A 23,537-nucleotide genomic window follows, 5' to 3' on the forward strand; every position below is an offset into this window, starting at 1 on the left:
GATATGATAGGAACTGTTCCATAGATGTGTATTACGGTTAAAAATTAAATTTAACCCTGAGGCCCATTACTTACTGGTACATAACTTTTGATGCCCTTTAAGGATCAAGAATATATATGGTTAAGGGGTGGGGATCTTAACGGTTTTTAAGATATCCGTGCACTTCCTGTTCAAGGGGGGTCATGACCACCCCCGGGGCCCATGACCTACATACCGTTTGATGCCCCTTGACACAAGGAACAAGAATATATATGGTTTAAGGGTGGGGATCTCAACTGTTTTTAAGATATTAAGGGACTTGCTGTTTGAGGGGGCCAGGACCACCCACAGGGCCCATGACCTACATAACATTTGATGCCCCTTGACATCAGACACATGAATATATATGGTTTAGGGGTCATGATTATAACAGTTTCTGAGATATATGGTAATTTCAAATTCCTGGGGGGTAGGGATGACCCCAGGGGTCAGATTTAATAAACCTTATATATTGCCAGTAATAGCCAATATATGATTATGAAAACCCTATATTATTATCTTTGTCCGTTTTCAAGTTACCATTTACAATAGAGTCTACGATTCTTTCTAAAAGGTTCCATGTTAGACCCCACACCCTTTTGACACCCCCCTCTCCCGAAAAGTGGTTGTCTAACCCAAAATGAGAAAAATCAAACCAGAGTGCACAACTAGATATGCAGGCCTATCATATCCTAGAGTTTTGTACAATTCTGTTCATCCATCTCTGAGAAACAAGTTCAGAGCAGAAAAGAAGAAAAAGAAGATGAAGAATAATAATACATGTATTAAAAACCGTACAAAAACAATAAGTCTCCAAATTTCATTCGGGAGACTTAATAATAAAGATTAAATAGAGATAGGATCATCAAACATCAATAATTTAAAGATAATTGACAATTTCTGATTCTAAGGGGGTCAGGATGACCCCTAGGGTCATGACTTACATGCCATAATGATCTGATGCGCCTGTATGACCTAAGGAGGAATAATATCTGTGGATTAAGGTTGGGATCTCAATGGTTTTTATGAAATTTAATAATTTCACGAAGAGCACTTGGGATCATGACCTACATACCATCTTAAATGCCTTGAACAAAGAAACAATAATATGATATGTACATGATATATGATTCAATTTAAGAACCCAGATATAGATCAATCATCTGTTTTGTAATACTTCCTATGTATATATACATGTATATGTATTAGTTTGTGTTTTGTTCTATACTATTCATGTTCATGACTGTAGTATGGCTTAGTCTTATTTTAAATTACATTAAAAAATTGTCAAATATATGTCGAATGATCTATTAAAATCAAAATATAATTTGGGTGTCTAAAAACTTTTATAAACTGGTCAAAAATGTTATTCTTAAAAAAATCATATTACACCTTGCATAATTGACAAATAATCTATTGAGATATGATCAGAGGTCATATTTCTACCTTGGGATCAATAAGTAGTATTCATTGACAAGTTAAAATTAATAACAATAAATGATTCAAATTATAAATGTTTATACTCCACATTCACCCCCCCCCCAATCTAACCTGGTTATAAAGATTCAGTCTTCTTAATACATTCTTACATGTGGACAGTAGCAAATTTTAAATCATTTCTTGATTGCTTTTTCTCTCGTTATTCACATTAACATTTTGGAAATTGCTTAATTCAGATTTTAAGATTTATAAACAAAATGTTATATGCATCACTTCCATGTGTATTCGCCTATTTGGGGCAATTGTAAAGTCTCCTAAACCAAGCAGTGACATCATTAGGCTAGGAATTACCCACATGGATCAAACACTACTGTATAACATATGAATAAGATAAAATACATTATTATTTCTAGTTCTAAAATGTCAGGGTGTCTCCAAGGGGACATAATCTACATACAATTTTACGCACAATGACACAAAAATAAATGATATGGTTTAGGGATGAGGATCTCAGATCTCAGAAGTTAACAAAATATACAGTGTATCATATTATTTCCTATTTCATAAAGGCGCGCGGGGGGGGGGGGGAGGTTAAAGACAACACCTGGGGGTCATTAATGTACTTTACACCATTTGATGCATCATAATGACATTAGAAGATAATTTGTATTTTCCTGTTTCATGGGGTCAGAACAGTCCCATAAGGTCATGACCTACATTGTATTTGATGCATTATAATACATTAAGAAAGAAATACTCCTTCCTTCCTATTATAACTCATATAAAAATGATAAGTCTCTACACCTACTAACATGTAATACACAAATTTAATAAGAAATTGTGTATACAGGGTCAACTCAATAGTGCATGCAGTCTGACAAATGAAAAAAATAACTTTTGCAACTGAAATGACAGAAACTTTACAAATGCGATAGGATAGGTAACGATGATAAGCTTATTTAAATATTAAAAGATGATGATACAGTATGCTGTCAAAGGGAGATCACATTTAGAAAGTGAAAGTAGAACTTATATATGTATGCTGGCATCTCATTATATTGTGCTACTGCTACTACATGTATTATGCCTACCTAAATTGGTCAACATCATAATGATAATCCAATTAAAACACAATAATGAATTCCTTTAGCTGATCTTAACTAATCCTTTTCTGCATACGGAAAACACACCCATGTATGTATACACATGAACCCATCTAATCGAAGAGCTGGGTAAAACTAGTACCCGCTAATGAGACATGCAGACCTGTGTTGTGCACGTAACTTCAGACAAAGATCATTCATTTGTAACATGCGTGTATTTTTATGACCTATTCTTCAAATCCACTTGCACTATTTTATTAGGTAAATAACAGCTTTAAGGTGGTGCAGGACACCTGCATATTGTGATGTACATGTATACTTTCTATTGAGATAAACAATAAAGAATATTAAATATTAATTAAATATTTACCCCCCAAATAATGTTAACTAACATTGAAGTGCAATGGGTTTGAGCGTTTACATGTCTGTAAGAGCATTGGGGTCCAAGGTGTATTTTTGGTAATTTTACAACTGATATAAATGAATTTTCATGGGGAAGGGGGGGGGGGGTCTGGACCCCTCACTCCCACCCCTTCTCTAAATCTGTGCACACGATGATGTTCATGTAGGCACACAGAAGCAAATCTAAAACCGGCAACCGCCACGGGGAGGGGGCATAATTTATTTTTGATTTTGTTTGTAATAATTATATAGACCATTATACTTTCTATGACATAAAATGTTAAGTTTATTGATTAACTGAAAATTCACAGCAAACAGTTCTACCCCAAATTGCACATAAAGTGCTGCTCATGTCACGATGTGTATTATCATATGGGAAGGAATCTCATCCTTCAGTTATGAAAATTATAAATTTTAATTGTATTACCTGAGCTTGCATATAGCCTTCATTTTTAATTAAACTGGTACAAAACAGTGTTATTACGGGGCAAACACATGGTGCGGGTATTACTGTCTAATGACAGCATCTAGTTGAATCTGTCAGAGGGATATCAATTAAACATTCTTCACTCAAGTTGAGTTTTTGCTGGTTTACATATATCTTTTACTAGATTTTTGTTTTGAAAATTGACTTTTCTTGCTGTAAATCATCTCTGATCCAAAGATTATTGTATTGATAAACTTTGAAGTTATATTTAAAGAAGTTTGCTACCATGCAAACTTAATATGTAACCTCAGAACCTCAGCAGCAATGTCAAACTGATTCAAATAGCCGATTTCACCCTATTACAAACAACACATCCCCTCTCCCACCCCGCCATAGTGCCGACTATCACCCGGGTGATACTGTTGCAGTTAAACTTGAGTATTTGTCTAAGCTTTCTTGCATATAATTTTTAACAGATAAAGTCGATTTTTTTTCATTTTTTTATATACATGTATATACCGGAATTTCAGTGTAAAATTGGATATTTTCATGTAATATCTTTCTTGAGACCCTGTGGCTTGTTCATATTGATTGTTTTCATTAACAAGTCTAAAAAACTGTTGTAGATAAAACCCATTTTCTTGCGAAAAAATGTTTTTTATATTTCATTGTCTTCCTCTTGACATAACCGTGGCTAGCGCCTCTTGGTACATAACATGATGTATGACAATATGAAAGTGAACGGAAAAAAGGTTTTAATTTCATTTATGTGTGGTTTGACGATAAAAAATAACTTTTTTTTTTTTACGACCGAACGACATCTAGCTTAAGGTAGCTTACTACACCAAGACATACTTTTTATACATTTTTTAAGCCACTACCTCGCATGATAACGATTCAAATGTTTTTTTAATAACTGTTTGTTTCGTTTTGGTTTAAATATCATCATAGCTAGGTGGTTAGAGAACCAGGCTTGTGAACAACAAATCACGAGTTTGGTTCCGCGTGGGAGTTCATATATACTGAATTAAATGTTTAATACAATATACTTTTATCCAATATTGCATGTTTTTCGTCTATTTGATCTAAATATTAATACTTCTTATGAATCATGCTATCTTTCCTAATCAAATAATGTTTTTTCTGTTTTAAGAAATTATTTGGAGGTATAGTGAACCACTTACACAAAAAATGTCAGGGTTACATTCCCTACAAACAGGATGAAATGTATATTAACAGTGAAAAGCTTACCTGTATAATTTAACAGGTCTTGCTTGATTCTCGGACACTTGCGATCGGCTTGAATATACAAGTATATAAATATCAAAAACGTCATAACATTAATTTATGCGATAGTAATATCTATATAGAATAAGGGGACTCTTTTTATAGTACAAAATCGACACTTGCATTGTCATTTGCCCTGGCAAAATTTGAAATCACCCCAAAAATAAACATTAAAAAAGATTTTGGTGATATCTTGAACACAGCTTATAATGTATGTCCTATTCAAATACATTGTCTTACTTACGGTAAGAAATACAAATGATATTGTCATCTTTTTTCCTCTCGTCCTCTTTATTATCCTAATATTCTCTTCCTCCTAATACGGGACCTTCTGACTGGTGAAAAAAAATAATATGTGAATGTCTTGCAACCGTGTAAACGCCTACAACGACGACAGACGCTGGACAACACTAACCTAATTGAGCTTTTAGTTATTTATTTTATACTATTTTGCATATATATTTAAAGCAGTTCCCACTTTTATACAGAAGCTTAAGTGTGAAAAATTTAAGTACATTAAGTGCATTATTTAAATTTTTTAACTGTATTTGCATAATTTCTTATTCAACTTCAACTTACACACAGTATTACAGCATTTAAAACAATCATTTTATATCTGTTTTTACTTGTAACATAATTGTTATTAATAACTATTTTATGGCAGTGTAAAATATAATGTATGTAACAACAAGAGAACAATCTACGTTTTTACAACTTGTATCGTATCCTTTTGACATTTTTGTAGGGAATGAAATATGTTGAATTCAACAATTTTGCATGGGTTTAATAAAGTATCTTTAAAGTTTTGATGTCACAATGCCTCTGCGTTTGTGTGTCTTGTACTAGCAACTTTCAGTGTAGCTATCTATAGTAATTAATGTAACCTGTGCAATAAGTCTCAGCTAAGGTTAATTACTTTGAAATGTTATTAAATACTTTCAAATACAATGATAGTTTTGATAATAATTTACAATCACATTGATATCTTTAAATGTAATTAAATACGATTTAGTTACATTACTTTATATTTAAACATCTTGAAAACAAATACAAGTATCAACAAGTTTAAAAAAGGACTACAATACGTGGACCATTTGCATGTGTTTCCAATGAAAACGTGAAAGTTATAAGATTATCAGAGATTCCACCGACTCTAGCCCTCTGCCTTTAACCGCTAAATTTGTACGTTGTATTACGTATACATGTATGTATAGCCCTGAATTTTTATCTCAGAATTTAAAGGATTCATACTTCTAAAATAATTATGGTCTATCTATGAATGAAGCTTGCATGTATAGTATCAGGCATTCGGTGAATTCTACTATTTGCGTACACATTACGATTCGCACTACTTTGTTAACTATGCAGTAACAGCTTTGTGTAAATTAAAAATTTCGTATTTTGATGCATTTTTCTTGAGATTTTAACTTTTATACAGCGACATAATTATTCACTCATACTTAGATGCTTAAAGAAATTTAATCGGGAAGTTCTCTAGCCTCGCCTACTATAAAAGTAAAGTTAAGTTACATGTGTATTCGGAAAACAACAAAACATCGCAAATAATGCTATTTGATGCATATTGTAGTTTCGGCATAACGTTAACTTATTTCATAATACTGATAGTTCATATCACATGCCAATCATTTCTTTAAAGGAATACTTTGTTTCTGTACTGTTAAACGACAACTTTACAATTAAAGCGCCTTTGAACTTATGTGTACATATGGCACGGAATCCCGATCCCGATTATGATAAACGTGTGCTAGCCTGGTTCCCTGAGGTGGCAGAGGACAGGTTTTTTTTAGCCAAGGGATGCATGTCTTCGGAACTCTGTAACTAGAATTTCCTCAGTTCCCATTCAGCTCAAATACCTTTAATTCACTCTTTATAAGGCCAATCACCAATTTCTGAAGAAAATTATTAGTAAAAACCTGTAAAATTCTCTACATACTGGTTTTTATAAGATTTTGACCCTTTCATATTTTGCTAATTTTTCATGATTTTTCAGCTTTTTAGACCTCCCCCAGCTAATTCCCTGCAGAGGGTTGACCTTCCGTACCGCGTGCATGTTGCACTATCACATGTCAGAAACTTACCGGTGTATAGTTTACAATGTCCCATCCACATACTTTTCGTGTTATCTTACCTCCCGTCTGTAACTTGCAATTTCACTGTGTAAAGTCAGCACAACAGTCATAGCCGCAGGTTTCGCATTTTACTTCTGATTCTCATGTACCTAACATAAGGGGCCTACATATTGCATATCAATTTCAACAACAGACACCCCTCTAACTAATGATAATCATTAAAAATCATTTCATGAATTTTAAAAACACTCATAAGCCTTCAAGTACAGCAACTCTCAATTTTACAAAAATATAATATATCGGGTACTTTATTCGAAACTGTCCCTTGCTACCTGAGCTACCCATTACGCACAGGAACCAGGCTAGCTCATGCGCAGGCTGAATTTTCCCCATAGCATCCGGTTTAACCTTGCTTATATATTTTCTGCGTGGACCTCAGGGTCCACGCAACAACATTGAGATACACGAGGCTTTAAGAACAGTAATGTTTTAATGTCATCTATTGGAAATTGAAATGTTATTGTAAAGTAAATTGAATGAACTTGATATTTTTAAGGTATTTAAATACATTTTATTAGACAACTTGTAATTGAAAGTAGATTTTAAAACAAATATCTTTTAATTACTTAAAAAAATGTAATTAACCACGCCCAATTACAAATACTTTTAAAGTTTTTCAATTACCCCATCCCTGCAATAAGTGCAGAATCTAATGGCCTCCATATCGATTATAAAAAGGTATCGTAAACCGAATGTTTTCGATTACGTCAACGATTTTTTAATTCAAATTGTTTTTAGGATAAAATAAAACATATTTTGTAATTAAGTTTGATTGATTTGAAACTAAAAATTTAGCAACAAAAATAAACCCCACAGAAAATATCCAGCGATATATTTTTATGCTATTGCAACTTTAACACAGAAATATTCATATATAAATATTTTAACCGTCAGTCATAACTCAAAAACAATATATAGATCTATCTAATGAAATATGGTTGTAATGAGCCACCTTAACTGTTTACAAAAAGGATGACTGTTAAAACTTATGACATCTGCTTTGGAATTCACTGGTGATCAAATCAGTCATGCACCATGAGTCAAATAGCTTTGTTATTTCCATTCATTTGATTTCCTGAATATTACACATTGCGTAATTTACATTAATAAAATTGGTAAAGGTAAATCCTTCAAATACTTTGGTCATGGATTGGAGAGAAAATCGTTTACTTGTTGTTTGTATCCTCCATCTATTGATAAACGTAGATTGTTCCTCGTTACCATTTGGAAACGGAGGAATGGACATCATGGATCAGAGGGGTCATTTACATGGTTTGCAAACTTATTTATATAATTGCCGGACTGCTATATATATTGCAGACGATCATGTCGTGATGTTGCGCAAGTATAAATAATAACAAGACTGACAGCTGATTTTACGTAATATATGAGCTCTGGTGAGATATATAATCTGAGTGAAAGTTGATTAATAATCTAAAAACGCTCTTATATCATCGAAATGATTAACGAGTTCAAATATGTTCTCTGCATTATTTTACAGAAATTAACATTTTAGACAATTTAACGCAGCAAGCGCAGATCCAGAAAATGTTCTTATGGCTCGGGGGGAGGGGGTATTGCCGGGGTTCGAGGATATTTAAGCGTGCCGGCAATTATTTTCAGTAATTTTACTGTGTAAAAAGGTATGAGTTTTCAAGGGGTGGTCTAGATATTATGAATAATCATTTAGTTTTTTCAACGCATGCAAAGTTATACAGTGCAGTCGCCATTAACGAAACGTTTCAAATAAAAGTCACATAAGATATTAATTCTATATTATCTGATTAAGATCCAATTCTCTGCGGAACATTTACTGCCATTAAAAGTGTTTTTTAACTTTCATTCCATTATTCATTATAAAAATATCCATATAAAATATTTACATTCAAAATATTACTCCCATTTTTTTGGCATTAAAAATCTGTGAAATTCAAATTTCTATAAACGCATTTAGTTTTGTCACGACCCATGATTTGATATGCACTTATAAAAAATATTTGTTAAATATATCTTTCCGTTCATTATAAAAAGATTTTTCTCGACAAAGTTTATGGCACAATAGCTTCAGTTGCGAAAGCAGACTTAGTAACATGTTAGTATGGCTGTTTCATCTTTGTTTCATATCCATGACCAAAACAAACAAATCCTCCACGTTCTCACGTGTAAAAATTAAAACAACCAGTAAGAGTGTGGTATTGATATTAAACATTGTATGCTTCAAACGCTTGATAATGGATAATGTACAAGTGTTCACATAAAAGGAGTATAATGGAGAAAAGAAATATTTCTAACTTTTTGTTTTGCAAGAATTGCAGAAATTTAAAACTTATTGTAAGAAAAAGTATCTTCCAATAAAAAAAAGTCGTCTAGTAATTTTTTAAACAATTTTACATCTAAATTTTCTGTTAGTTCTTTCATTTTTATTAATGTCAAATTAAATGTCCTATTGTTAGTTAGCTTATTTGATTATTTTATATTTATCTGTTACTACTGATCTAAAACTTGATTTGATTCGGTAAAAGAAAAAATTGATTGTTGATTACAGATATATTTTACTTCTAACTTAAATTTTGACAGTCTGATGTACAAACGATTTAGCTCAAACCACGAACTGATTCGTCATCAGTAAACTCATAGTACTAATGCTTTAGACATTGTTTATTATTACTGTTCAATTTTTTTAAGACCAATCATTTCAAGAAGAACCAAGGCCGATCATACAAACGGTTGGAATAACGCCCTGTATATTAAACTGCAAAATAAAACAAAACCCATGTGATAGTTACTTTGGTAGAAAAGGATGCCGACCACCAAATGCAAGAAGTAAGTATATCCATATCAAACGTAAATTGTGGTTTCATTAATAGTCGTGAGCTAAATTCTCGTAGTTGTATTAAAATAACGAGTGTGGATGATAAGAAAGTTTGTGGACAATGATTTTGTCAAAGAACTAAGTTTTCGGGGTTTTTTTAAATGAACATTTTATTTCGTGGATTTACGAAGAAACAAAAATTGGGCCTTAAGAAATATTCATTTAACCGAATTTTCTGTGGATATTTTATTAAGGTTTTAAGACCAAAAAAAACTGTTTTAAAACTTGCTTAAGTAAAGTGAAATATATTCGTAAAAGTAGACTATAATTACCAATGATTATCTTTTACAAAGAGTGACACAAACTGTTGGCACAATTGGCCATTCTCATGGGATGTGATGGTTACTGTTTGCAAATTTCAGAAATACTAACTATTTGTTTTAAACATCTATCCTTAAATATCTTTCAAATCATATATAAAGTAAGGAAAAGTACGTAGATTAGCATTATAATAGATTAGTTATATTAATTATATTATAGGTTAATACTCTACATAGGAGGAAGAACTAATTAATCTTATTTTGATAATACGTGTACTACTTTTAAGGTTGTAAATGGTGTCCTGTCAACGGATTTAACAACCATAGACTGTCAATGACAAACGGATTAAAAGGACTAATAAACCGTTTAAGGGTCAAATACAAACCTCAGTAGACCTAGTGCTTCGTTTTGCCGAGGAACAAAACCTTTTGCAAGTTAATCGATAGAAAAGTATTTGTAAGTCTGACGTACATGTAACATCATACGATCATTGTTTTTAATGATACTAAAAATTTCAATTGGTCACGAAATTAACCAGACATAGTTAACTCAAAAGCTCATTAAACAATGTAAACTAAATTCATTCATTTATTCTTTTTTCACTTTAGGCTTTACAGCCCATCAGTATCCATGTTTCATGTTTATACAATACATATATGCCATATAAATATGCAAGCAGAATAAAAAATATATTTGAATTGTGGTAACAGATCATTTAATAATTTGAAACTATTATCTACATATTTTCCAAGATTATTCCGAATTGTGACATTTTCTGAGCTTAAAAGTTTCCTCCTAAAATAGGGAATAATTTAATTTTTTTTACGAAAAATATCATGCAAAAGACACCAATATAAAATCAAATTCATCTTCCACACAATTAATGTTAAAATATATACATTTTTTCATTGTTCTGGTGGTTCTATTAAATCGACTAGTTTCAACAGCAAAATTATTAGAAGACAATCAAATTTTAGAAATGTATTTTTTAAATTTAGCAGGTATGGGTTTCGTAAGGTTGTATTGTAACCAGTGTTGTGAAATAAGGTATCGATAAAATAAACATTAACTGGAATTTTTAATGCATGCAAAAAAGTTCTTGTTTTGATTGGTTAAATATTCTTTTCATTATGATACATAATGTACCTTCATTGCATCTCTGTGCATTCCAAATTTCGTTACATCAATCAAACAATTTTTAACATCAGACACCCAATTGATTTTCTTATTATTCTCAACATCATTGAACAAATTGTAATAAAAATTTAACAAAATACAGTTGTTGGAATTAAGTAATTTACGCCAGTATTTGATTAATGCGAATTTTCTGTAGTACAACGAAGGAAATCTTCCCAAATCTGCATACATGTAAATATTTATCACAGGTATTTGAATAAAAGTTAAGATGTTCATCTGCATGTCACTTAATGCACTGAACATTGCTAAATGACACGTATCTTGATTTGTATATTTTATTTGAAATAATGATTTTATCGATACCTTAACTTTTTAAACAAATGCTTCTAACATTTCATAATTTTATGCTAAATGTCATGATGCTGAAGAGAAGTATTATTGATGATTATTGGCTAAAGTTTCAAAGAAAAAAAAGAAAAAAATATTACAATTTCAATATTTTCTGCACCAAATAAAAGCTTAATTTTTTCCAGATGTATCAAATAAATTTATAGAAATATAATCTAATATATCTCTGAACAGATCTCTTTTACAATTTCGATTCTGTAAGGATACACCATATTTGATCATAGATAGTTTTCGATTGACATAATTTTGCAGGTGTGAACACTCTTCTTTTCTACTTTTTTTCTCAGCTTCTATCAAACAATGTTATACATGTACATCTGTTTTTTAACAGAATTAAGTTTTGGAATTGGTACGTAATTTATAATTAATTCAAACCTTTACGTTTCAAATAGTTTCATGGGCTTAAAAACGATTTTCATTATTCTAGCAAGGTGACCTGTAGTGAAACCGGGTGTTATTTCAACTAAACATATCTGACTCCAATTAAACTTTGCCCACAAATGACATCTCAGCAGTGTTTTACTCTTATAAGGCACGCTGACACGTTTATATAGCTGCAGGTTTTTTTTTTTGGTGTTTTTTTTTTGGTTTTTTTGTTTGTTTTTTTTGGGTTTTTTTTTTGGGGGGGGGGGGCTTTAAAAACTCTTCATGCCAACTTTTTTTCTCATCCTCTATTAATTTAATTATCCTGTGATTTATCATTATGTATATAGCATTGATTTGTTGATATTGAAAAACTTGACTTGTAAAAGCGACCTGTAAATCTTTACATCTCTTACTGTACTGTGATATTAACTACGACGACATTATTTCTTTCTGCGTCTTATTACTATCAATAACACTGTGCATAGTTCCATCGGTCTCTAGATTCATCTTTTTATACGTCCTTAGTTACACGTTGGTTTTAGTTGACTCAATGAAAATAATCATTATCAAACACATGTTTCAACATTTATTTTTTGCCTAATTTGTATTCTAGCAAATTTATTAAACTTAAAAACTAGCATACTTGCCAGACACATGCTTTTAATAGAACTGTTTTTCTCCATGTATGAATTTAATCATGAAATCACTGCAAAAGCTGCAATTTTAAAAATTATTTGTAGCTATTTTGTAAGTTTAAGTCTTTAATTTTGCTTTGCTAAAAATAACCTGAATGCTACACGTTTGATCTTTCCAGAGAATCAATCTAAAGTTTCACCTTCCTCTTCACCACCACCACAACCACAACTAACAACAACAAAAACAACAACAACAAAAGCAACAACAGCAACAATCCCTGAAAAAGATGTCACAGACGAACAACATAATTTATTTACAACAATAAACCAAACAACAATAACAAGCCCATCTCCACCATCAACCACCACAGCTACAGGAGGCATCACAGTGAATCCTCCTGCATTTTGGATGATATCTAAAAAGAAGTAATTCTTATGACATCGATTTGCTTTGCTATATTAGTCTTAATTTCTTTGTCATGTGTTGTAAACTTGTTTTAATGCTTTAAGAAAATCTTTATTTTAACAACTACGTTAAGGGGCCGTCACAACTGTTTGTTGAGTTAAAAGGATGAATTTTATTATGTATATGTTACGTAAAGGAATGATTTTACAAATAATTGTTGATGCTCAATACTAGTACACTTATACTTTGAATGTTTTATTGTAATTATATACCCCAAAAAATAATGCATGACTGAATGATATAACATGTGTTTTCATCTGTGTCTTGATGAGAACTTGCAATTTCACCAAAAACAGTTACCAAGTTTAAACATTTGTTCATGAGATCAATGCATTCAGTCATAAGACTTCCTTCATAATAATTTTAAGACTGGACAGGAAAATGTTTTTGATTCCGGAATTTCCAATCTAATCAAAATAAGATGGGAAATATAAGATAGTGATATTGAAAATTGGAGTCATAGAAGGGTTATCCCCCCCCCCCCAACGGATTAGGAACTTCATGATTTGGGATACAAAAATTTGGAGGCAGGTAAGATTGGAGTCATAGGTATACACCCCCCCCCCATTAGTATTTTCATGATTTTGGGAATTCTTGTAAAGATTTCTGATGATTAGTCTAGCCCCTCCCACTTTTAATTTTATTTCTAGGATATCATGTAATTTTTTTTTTTGGAAATTTAATTTTTTCTGATGGATTTGAAGCTAGACAATTACTGTAAACGTATAACATTTGGCTGTAAGGTCTATGTCGAGTTCTTCGACAGTTTTTCCGTTTGATAGATTTTTATCAATTTCGTCCGCATACCACGACTGAAACGAGTTTTTAACGACTGAAACTAGTTTTTAACAGACTGCTTGAATGTGTCATTCCCCGCAAGATCGAGTGGTTGTAATTCCCCAGTACAAGAAGCTGGTATAAATCGCACCTTGATATCATTGTCCGACAGTTTTTGAATAAACGATTCACACTGGTGGGCTCTGAAAACATCAAATATACAAGTTTAGCTTTTTAAAAAAAAAGCTTACCGCCTTTAGAGCAAATTCTTAACAGCAATAAGATATCAAAGACAATATAAATATTTTTTAAATATAAATGTCGCCTTCTTCTCCATGCAATTGCGTGCCGAACTTTTTTTTAAAAATATGTGCCTTTTTAGCGTGCGTTCTTAAAATTCAAAATTATTTACAACGTGTTATTTATTTGAAATCGACTGTAGTAGGTAAAAAGAGATCTTAGGAAGATTATGATCCCCTTTGCACATCCTATTAATAGATGTTTATTTATGACACCACCACAATTTCGAACGTATTCAACATAAGTTTTAACATCATCGTCGTATTTTCCCAATAGTAGCGGTGCCCTGCGTTCACCTTTTATAAGCGTCGTTGGTTCTGAACCACTTTTTTTTTTAATTCGAAGAAATTCTTTCTTCATGTTTCTTATAGTGCTTTCGTTAACATTTTTCTGTAACGATTTTGAAAAGTGTCTAGCAGCTACAGCCACACCATGATCAACGGCATACCTTGCCATCTTTGCACGATAGGCGCTGTCGTACGAGTTGTACATTCTCCGTTTTCGTTTAGTAGAAGGACTTGGAGTAGAATTAATTTCCGAATTAGCTGCAACTATTATTTGCGAATCATTCTGATTTTTGGCTGACCGTGGATCTGGTAGATCGGGAGAAGGCGGCGGCGTTTCGTTTGCTTTTTTAAGCCAACTTCGCAGCATGATCGTTTTGAAATGATTTGTGTGACTTCGGGTTTAAATATTACACGGGCCAATGTTACTTTTATATTATTTTACGATTAGTACTCATCTGAGTACGAACTCTTGGCTCCTGTATTTTGTACGTAAAGGGAACGGATCTTTAGTTTTACAGAAGCAGAATAAAATAAACCGCTAAATCAAATCTTTCATTGCGAGAAATCCGTAATTCAAATATACGCCAACTTATCCAGCGAAAAAATCCAGCGATATATTTTCATGCAAAAATCCTTTACACAGAAACATTTACAGACAAAGGCTCAAATAATCAATCGTAACTCAAATACTTTGAAGATCTATCAAATAAAACATGGGTGTGCTGAGCGACCATGACTGTTTACAAAAAAGCTGAATGTTAAAACTTCTGAGGTCCTAATTTGAAATTCACTTGCGATCCAATCAGTCATGCACTACGTGTCAAATAGCTTTGTTATTTTTTCCAGCATTTCATTTCCTGATTACAACTCAGTGCGTAACTTAGATTCATAAGTTTGATAAAGGAATACTCGTGAAGTACTTCGGTCATGGATTGTAGAGGAAGTTGTATACTTTTTGTTTATGTTTTCTCTCCATTGATAACCGTTGAATGTTCCTCGTTTCCATTTGGAAACAGAGGAATGGGCTTATCAATGCAGAGTCGTAAGTCTTCCTTAGGAATGGGCATCATGGATCAGAGGATTCTTCTACATGGTTTGCAAACTTATTTACATAATTGCCTGACTGCTATATATATTGCAGACGATCACGTCGTGATGTTACGAAATGCAGAGGCGTAAGTCTCCTAGATCGTGTTTTGTAAACTTATTTTATATATATGCATGACTGTTATAAATTTTACAGACGGACAGGAGGTAAATATGAATATATACAAATACCATTAATGACACAACTGACGTAATATTTCATTAACATGGACTTTGATTTGAAAATTATGATTTGAAAAGGTAAATGATCAATAATGTATAAATGTGCTTGTCTCATCAGAATGATAGATTATCTCAAATGTCTTCTCTACATTATTTTAAAGATACAGAAAATTAGATACGAAAATAACGCAATAAATAAGAACAAATTATGTAGAAAAAAAATCGATTGCATGTAAAGTCATTCAGCGAAGATACCATTATTGTTGTGTTTCAATTACAAAACCACTTTAAAACCTTTGGTACAAGGTCCTTTTCCAAGTGAAACATTCCCTGTAATATTTCTCTTGCAGATCTTACCACAAAATATCAAAATTACATGTTTTCTGTGTTAAAATTGTAAACAAAACCAGACGCAATCAGAGCGTGAAATCAATGTTACCTGCATATGTTTCGAAAACTTCATAATGGATGATAGAAATATTTTTAAGTTTTTGTTTTGGAAAAATTGCAGTAAGAAAATTTTAAATTTTTGGTAAGAAAAATATCTTTCAATAAAAGAAATGTTTTAAGTCAGGGGACAATATATGATGCCGCTTGAACGCCCCAATTAATTGCAATCTTTCTGCCACAGTATTGGTAAACTGAGGAAAATATCTTTTATTTCTTTAGATGGGGATGCCTAAAGACTGTAGATCATGACAATATATAATAGAATTTTTAATAACATACTAGTCATATATACACATATGTATGTTGAAAGAGGGATATAAAGAAGATGGATGTTTTTCATCTAGTATTTTTTAATTACACAGCTGAATTTTGCGATTTAAAAGACTTTCGACTTTTTTTAATGTTGAATCAAAATGAATTGCCATATCTTCACGCATTTATTTTGATTGTAGTTAAGCTAATTAAAATAAAATTATCTATCGAACACTTGATTTGGTAATGGACATAATTGATTGTTGAGTACAGGTACATACATATATGTATCATTCCTTATGTTAAATTATGGTAAATTCGAGTCTTGGCTAACTCAAAATTACGAAGTGATTCATTTTCAGCAACCTTGCTGTAAAGTAGATTGAGACATTGTGTACAAATGTTATTTACTTTTATTAGCACCTGAACCAATAGAGCCTATCAATCCTATGGTTGGAACGTCGCCCTGTTTTATTAAATGCAAATTAAAACCAAACCCATGTAATAGTTACATCAATGCAAAAGGATGCCCACCGCCAAAAAGTAAGTATATTTATAACTAAGATAAATTGAAGTGTTCATCAAAATTCATGTGCTATAATTTTCGTGGTTAGAGTAAAAATGGAGACAAGCAATGAAATTTGTAGACAATGGTTTTTTCATTAAATACGTATTCACATATCTTTTCTCGATAATTATTTGATTTCTGGATCCACAACAAAACGAAAATTGCCACTTAATGAATATTGATATAGCTCCATATGCAGTGAAAACTTTATGAACGTCTTTAGACAAAAATGACTTTTCTAAGTATTAAACTTCTACTCTCCACAATAATGCAATAAAACTTGCTTACATAGAGCGACAACCATTCTTGATAGTTGTGGCTGTGTAGTTAATTTTTCAAATACTTCAAAATACAAATGATACAATAGTCTGTATCAATTAAAAATTATTGAAGATGTATCTTTATATATTTTCGTAAAAATATAATCACATCTTTCTCTTTACAGATATCCCTCAACAGCATGTATTTAGTAAGTATACATCTTATTTCATGATATATAGTTTATATACGACTTATGATATCTAGCATAATGTCTTGTGACGCATTTTATGATATCTACCATAATGTCGTGTTACACACCTTATGATATCTAACATAATGTCTTGTTACACAACTTTTAATATCTAGTACAATATCTTGTGACGCACCTTTTATAAGTATTAAACTTCTACTCCTCACAGTATTAATTCAAACTTGCTTACATAGAGCGACAAACATTCTTGATAGATGAATTGTGACTGTGTAGTAAATTTTCAGATACTTCAAAATACAAAATAATACAAATTGTCTGCATCAATTGAAAAATATTTAAGATGTATCTTTATATTTTCTTAAAAATATAATCACGCCTTTCTCTTTACAGATATCCTTCCACAGCAACGATTTGGTAAACATACATCTTATTTCATAATATATATAGTTTTTCGATTGACACAGTTTGGCAGGAGGGGCTTCCCGTCGGCGGTCATGTTGTATGTCAACTTGCCTAGATTCCTTCATTTTTCATCGAATTTCAACTTGTCAAACTGGGCATTAGAGAGGAAACTTCATACGCTTAACCTTCAAGATGGTGGCTAAGAGAAAAAACTTAATTATTGTAGCGATATGTTTTGCGACAGGCATACTGTGGAGTCATCAGAATTCACAGTGGCAGAATTTGCTTGGTATTTGTGGGCAGCCGTCCCCCAAGAATTTACACCCTCAACGATATCAAATTTAGAAAGAGTTCTTTTTCTTACTGAAACTGAAAACCGACTAATCTGCGAAATTACATCCTTACGAATAAGCAAAAAGAAACCCCATAATCCTCAAAAATTGCCCCCCCCCCTCCGATATTTAAAGGATTCCATGGTAGAATTATTATACACACCCTTTTTCAATAGAAATTTGTTTAAACTACATGAAGCTTGTTTACTGATAGTGTTCCCATAAAAATCAGAGTATTGTATCCTGTAGGACAAGATGTCTAACTTTATTTTATTTAATCGTTCGATAATAAAATTGATGTTCAGTATATTATTTTAACACAAGTTATACAACTATAAATTCCATAAAGTACATACCTTTTGAGAAACGCGATCATTTTTTCTTTATGTGGAATTGCAATAAAAAATGTTAACTACTGTCTCTTTACGGTTATTCGTCTTCTAAATCTTGTACTTTCATCGCTATTTCATATTCTGCTATCAAAGTGAGTAACGAGTAAACGTTGTTACACACCTTATAATATCAAGTATAATGTCTTGTTACACAACTTATGATATCTGGTATAATGTCTTGAGAAGCACCTTATAAAATCTAATATAATGTCTTGTTACACACCTTATGATATTTGGTATGAATTCTTGTGACACACCTTATAATATCTAGTATACTGTATTGTAACACACCTTATGATATCTAACATAGTGTCTTGTTACACACCTTATAATATCTAACATAATATCCTGTAACGCACCTCATGATATCTAACATAATGTCTTGATACATACCTTATGATATCTAACATAATTTCTTGTAATACACCTCAAGATATCTGGCATTATGTCTTTTTACGCACCTTAGGTAAACTGGCATTTAATCTTGTTACACATCTTAAAATATCAAACATAATGTCTTGTTACACACCTTATAATATATAAATTAATATCTTGTTACACACCTTATGATATCTAACATAATACCCTGTAACGCACCTTATGATATCTAACATAATGTCTTGTTACACACCTTACATTATATGGCTACATGTCTATCTTCGAATAATCCAATTAATTGAAATAAGAGTTATCGATATATCGATCCTAATCTTTTTGGTAGTTGTTTTTCTTTTTTACTGTCCTTCAAGACACGTGTATAAGTAACGTTCATCACCAGGTACTGAGTGCGACTTCTTTAAGAAAACCATTACACAAAACCGACTTTTATTTTCTTATCTTCATATTCATCAAATTTTATTGATTTCTATTATGAGATCCCCATGCAAGCTGAAAATACCAAATGTTTTACTTGAACTTGTTTTATAAGTCTAACCCATACATTTTGCTTTGCTGAAAAAAAATTCATTACTCCACGTTTGATCTTTCCAGGCAATCAACCTATGAATCCATTTTCATTTTCAACACTCCCACCACCACCAACAACAACGACAACAACGACAACAACGGTCACCGAGAAAGATTTCACAGGAGAACAACATAATATATTTACAACTACAACAAGCCCATTTCCACAATCGACCACCAAAGCCACCAGAGGCATCACAGTTAATCCTTTTGCATTCTGGATAATCAACAAGAAGTAATTTTTATGTAATTTAAGTATTGTTAACTTGTTTTGTTGCTTTGAATAAAGATTTGATATATCAATTACGTTAAAGTAACGAAAACGCTATTTGTAGAGTGGTATTTTTCTGAAACAAAAAAAAAGTATATAGATAGTATGTTTAATTTTTCCATACAAAAAAATTGTAGCATGTTAACATGTATATGACGGAAAGCAATGGTTTTATAAAGTACTGTTGATTGTCAATACTAGTAAACATATACATTGTATGTTATCATTGTAATGATTTACGTTTAAAAAAAAATTACTTAATGATATAACTTGTGTTTGAATATTAGATCTGTGTCTTAAAGAGGTTTGCTCATCTCTTTTTGGGTAAATATTTTATGTCACCTCTTGTATAAAAATTTTGCAATATATATATATATATATATATATATATATATATATATATATATATATATATATATATATATATATATATATATCTTTCACTTTGCCAAATAAACCATATTGAATAAAATTGTCAAAAGAAAATTATATATTTACTGAGTTTAGTGAGGGAGTTTAGTATATTTGTGGCGGAAGGTTTTTAAACTTTCAGATAGTTAATGTATTACGATATATTCATGTTGTTCTGAAAAACATTTTTGAACAACATTTTCATATTTATATCGATAAATTTTGGCATATTAACTTATTTTTCATATAAGTCAAGAAAAAATGTTAAATATATTCTGAAGTTATATATGTAAAAATACTTAATAATTAATATCGTATAATAGTTGTTTTTTTTCTGTGAGAAAATACATTTTTAAAAACTCTAATTTTGTTTATTATGTATCCTTAATTTGTTTATTATAATTTTGTAACATACGCCAATTCGTCTGTGCCTGCGATGTTTCTTCAGGAGGTTCGCTATAACTTAATATTAATAGTTTCTAAAATCAGCTGAAAATTGCTTGATTGTAAAAGATTGTATGATGCATAAGAAGTACACAAGGGAACTAAGTGAACAATAAGCAATTTGGGATTTGAAAAATACAATTTTCAAAATATTAAATTTATTTAGAAAATATGAAAAAAAATCTCAATCGGATTTGAACTCGTGTTCTGCATTTTACAAGTCCGACGCTTTAAACGCTGAGCTATGATGGTATTCAATCAAATCGATCAATGCAATCAATTTCACAAAATATTTAAATCACAATCTTGTGACGTTGTGTCTTAAGAAGTACAATCCTTGACATAGTAAACTACCTTCAAATTTTATCGTCTGGTTCTTGGCGGTCTAAAATACACATTTATTTACAAAAGGGGGATAAGGGATATTGCAATTTTTCGCTCTCCGAAGTATTAGAGTATGATAAAATAGTCATTTTCCTAAAATTGTAAATTGTGCTTTGTGTATACATTTAATAACAGGTACGTTTGCCCATGTTTGATCTCTCAGCAGTAATATAACAATTAGACAACGCCGACACCTCCTGTTTTAGTCCAGTACTTTTCTTTACCTGAAATTGGTCGTAAAAACAATGTTATTCATCTGTCTCTTTACAGTTTTAAGTTTTGGTCTTGGTACGTAATTTATAATTCATTCAAACCTTTACGTTTCAAATAGTTTCATGCTATCTTTCAGGGCTTTAAAAAAAACAATTTTCATTATTCTAGCAAGATGACCTGTAGTGAAATCGGGTGTTATTTCAACTAAACATATCTGACTCCAATTAAACTTTGCCCACAAATGACATCTTAGCAGTGTTTTATTCTTATAAGGCACGCTGACACGTGCAGTCTTTTTTTTTTGGGGGGGGGGGGCTTTAAAAACTCTTCATGTTATCATTTTGTATATAGCATTGGTTTGTTGATGTTGAAAAACTTGACTTGTAAAAGCAACCTGTAAATCTCGACAGCTCTTACTGTACTTTGTTCAAGACAAGTATTTCATCATTTCTGCGTCATTGTTCCATCGGCCTATAGATTCATCTCTTTATATCCACGTCCAAAATACACGTTAGTTTTACTTGACTCAATGAAAATAATCATAATTAAACTCATTTTTCAAACATTTATTTTTCGCCTAATTTGTATTCTAGCAAATTTATTAAACTGTTAAAAACCAGCATACTTGCTAGACACATGCTTTTAATACTGTTTGTACATTGCATACCTCATATTTAGCTATCTATCTTCGAATTATTAAATAAATTTTAATAAGGGTTATCGATGTACCATTCCTCGTCTTTTTGGAATTTGTGCTTGTTTTTGACTGTCCTTCGAGACAGGTTTACCTGTATTTCTCATAACTGTCCAGGTTCTGACAAGCTTCAATTTTTCTCTCTCCATGTATGACTTTAATCATGAAATCATTGCAAAAGCTGACATTTTTTAAAATTATTTGTAGCTATTTTGTAAGTTTAAGTCTTTTATTTTGCTTTGCTAAAAACAACCTGAATGCTACACGTTTGATCTTTCTAGATAATCAATCTAAAGTTTCACCTTCCCCTTCACCACCACCACAACCACAACTAACAACAACAAAAGCAACAACAGCAACAATTCCTGAGAAAGATCTCACAGACGAACAACATAATTTATTTACAACAATAAAACAAACAACAATAACAAGCCCATCTCCACCATCAAACACTACAGCCACCGGAGGCATCACTTTGAATCCTCCTGCATTTTGGATGATATCTAAAAAGAAGTAATTCTTATGACATCGAATTGCATTGCTATATCAGTCTTAAGTTCTTTGTCATGTGTTGTAATCTTGTTTTAATGCTTTAAGAAAATCTTTATTTTATCAACTACGTTAAAAAGCCGTCACAACTGTTTGTACAGTTAAAAGGATGAATTTTATTATGAATATATTAAGTAAAGGACTGAGTTTACAAATAATTGTTGATGCTCAATACTAGTACATTTATACTTTGAATGTTTAATTGTAATTGTATACCCCAAAAAGAATAATGCATGACTGAATGATATGACATGTTTTTAAATCTTTCATCTGTGTCTTGATGAAAACGTGCAATTTTAACAAAAACAGTTACCAAGTTTAAACTTTTGTTCATGTGATCAATGCGTTCAGTCATAAGACTTCCTTTATAATAGTTATAAGACTGGACAGGAAAATGTTTTTGATTCCAGAATTTCCAATCTAATTAAAATAAGATGTGAAATCCGCTTGCTAACTGTCACCACACAAACATCGAGGTGTGAAGCGAGTTAGCGAGCGGATCTATTTTTTTGCAAAGTTAGACCTAACCATTAGTAACATAGCATCAGGGAGGGTTGAGTCCCCTACTTTTTCTCGCAGCAAAAAGAAATGTTTCTAAATGTTTCTTAAAAAGATTGAAATATTAATAGTGATATTGAAAACATTTTTTTGGCAATCTAATTTTTCTGATTGATTTAGAGCTAGAAAATTAAGCAAAAGCAAAAACATTGCAGAAAAAAATCCAGCGATATATTTTCATGCAAAAATCCTTTACAAAGAAATATTTATAGACAAAGGCTCAAATATTCAATCATAACTCAAATACTTTGACGATCTATCAAATAAAACATGGGTGTGCTGAGCAACCATGACTGTTTACCAAAAAAGCTGAATGTTTAAATTTCTGAGGTCCTAATTTGAAATTCACTGGCGATCAAATCATTCATGCACCACGTATCAAATAGCTTTGTTATTTTCCAGCATTTCATTTCCTGATTACAACTCAGTGCATAACTTAGATTCATAAGTTTGATAAAGGAATACTCGTGAAGTACTTCGGTCATGGATTGTAGAGGAAGTTGTCTACTTTTTGTTTTTGTTCTTCATCTATTGATAAACGTAGGTTGTTCCTTGTTACCATTTGGAAACGGAG

At 31.5% G+C, this 23,537-nt stretch overlaps 1 protein-coding gene across 3 annotated transcripts; it reads left to right on the top strand.

The window, feature by feature from the left end:
- Window positions 1-15,084: 15,084 nt before the first annotated feature.
- Window positions 15,085-20,067, top strand: LOC128191674 (uncharacterized). 3 transcript variants are annotated; one of them, XM_052863860.1, is made up of 5 exons: window positions 15,089-15,429; window positions 16,728-16,850; window positions 17,321-17,344; window positions 17,738-17,761; window positions 19,464-20,067. In XM_052863860.1, exons 1-5 carry the CDS (start codon window positions 15,264-15,266, stop codon window positions 19,676-19,678), a joined length of 552 nt encoding a protein of 183 aa, XP_052719820.1. In that variant the 5' UTR covers window positions 15,089-15,263; the 3' UTR covers window positions 19,679-20,067. The 3 variants fall into 3 exon arrangements, with proteins under 3 accessions (XP_052719821.1, XP_052719820.1, XP_052719822.1); XM_052863862.1 differs by having other exon boundaries at window positions 15,391-15,511; XM_052863861.1 differs by lacking the exon at window positions 17,738-17,761 and having other exon boundaries at window positions 15,085-15,429.
- Window positions 20,068-23,537: the final 3,470 nt, after the last annotated feature.

Source organism: Crassostrea angulata, chromosome 7, assembly GCF_025612915.1.
Source record: "Crassostrea angulata isolate pt1a10 chromosome 7, ASM2561291v2, whole genome shotgun sequence".
NCBI lineage: Eukaryota > Metazoa > Mollusca > Bivalvia > Ostreida > Ostreidae > Magallana > Magallana angulata.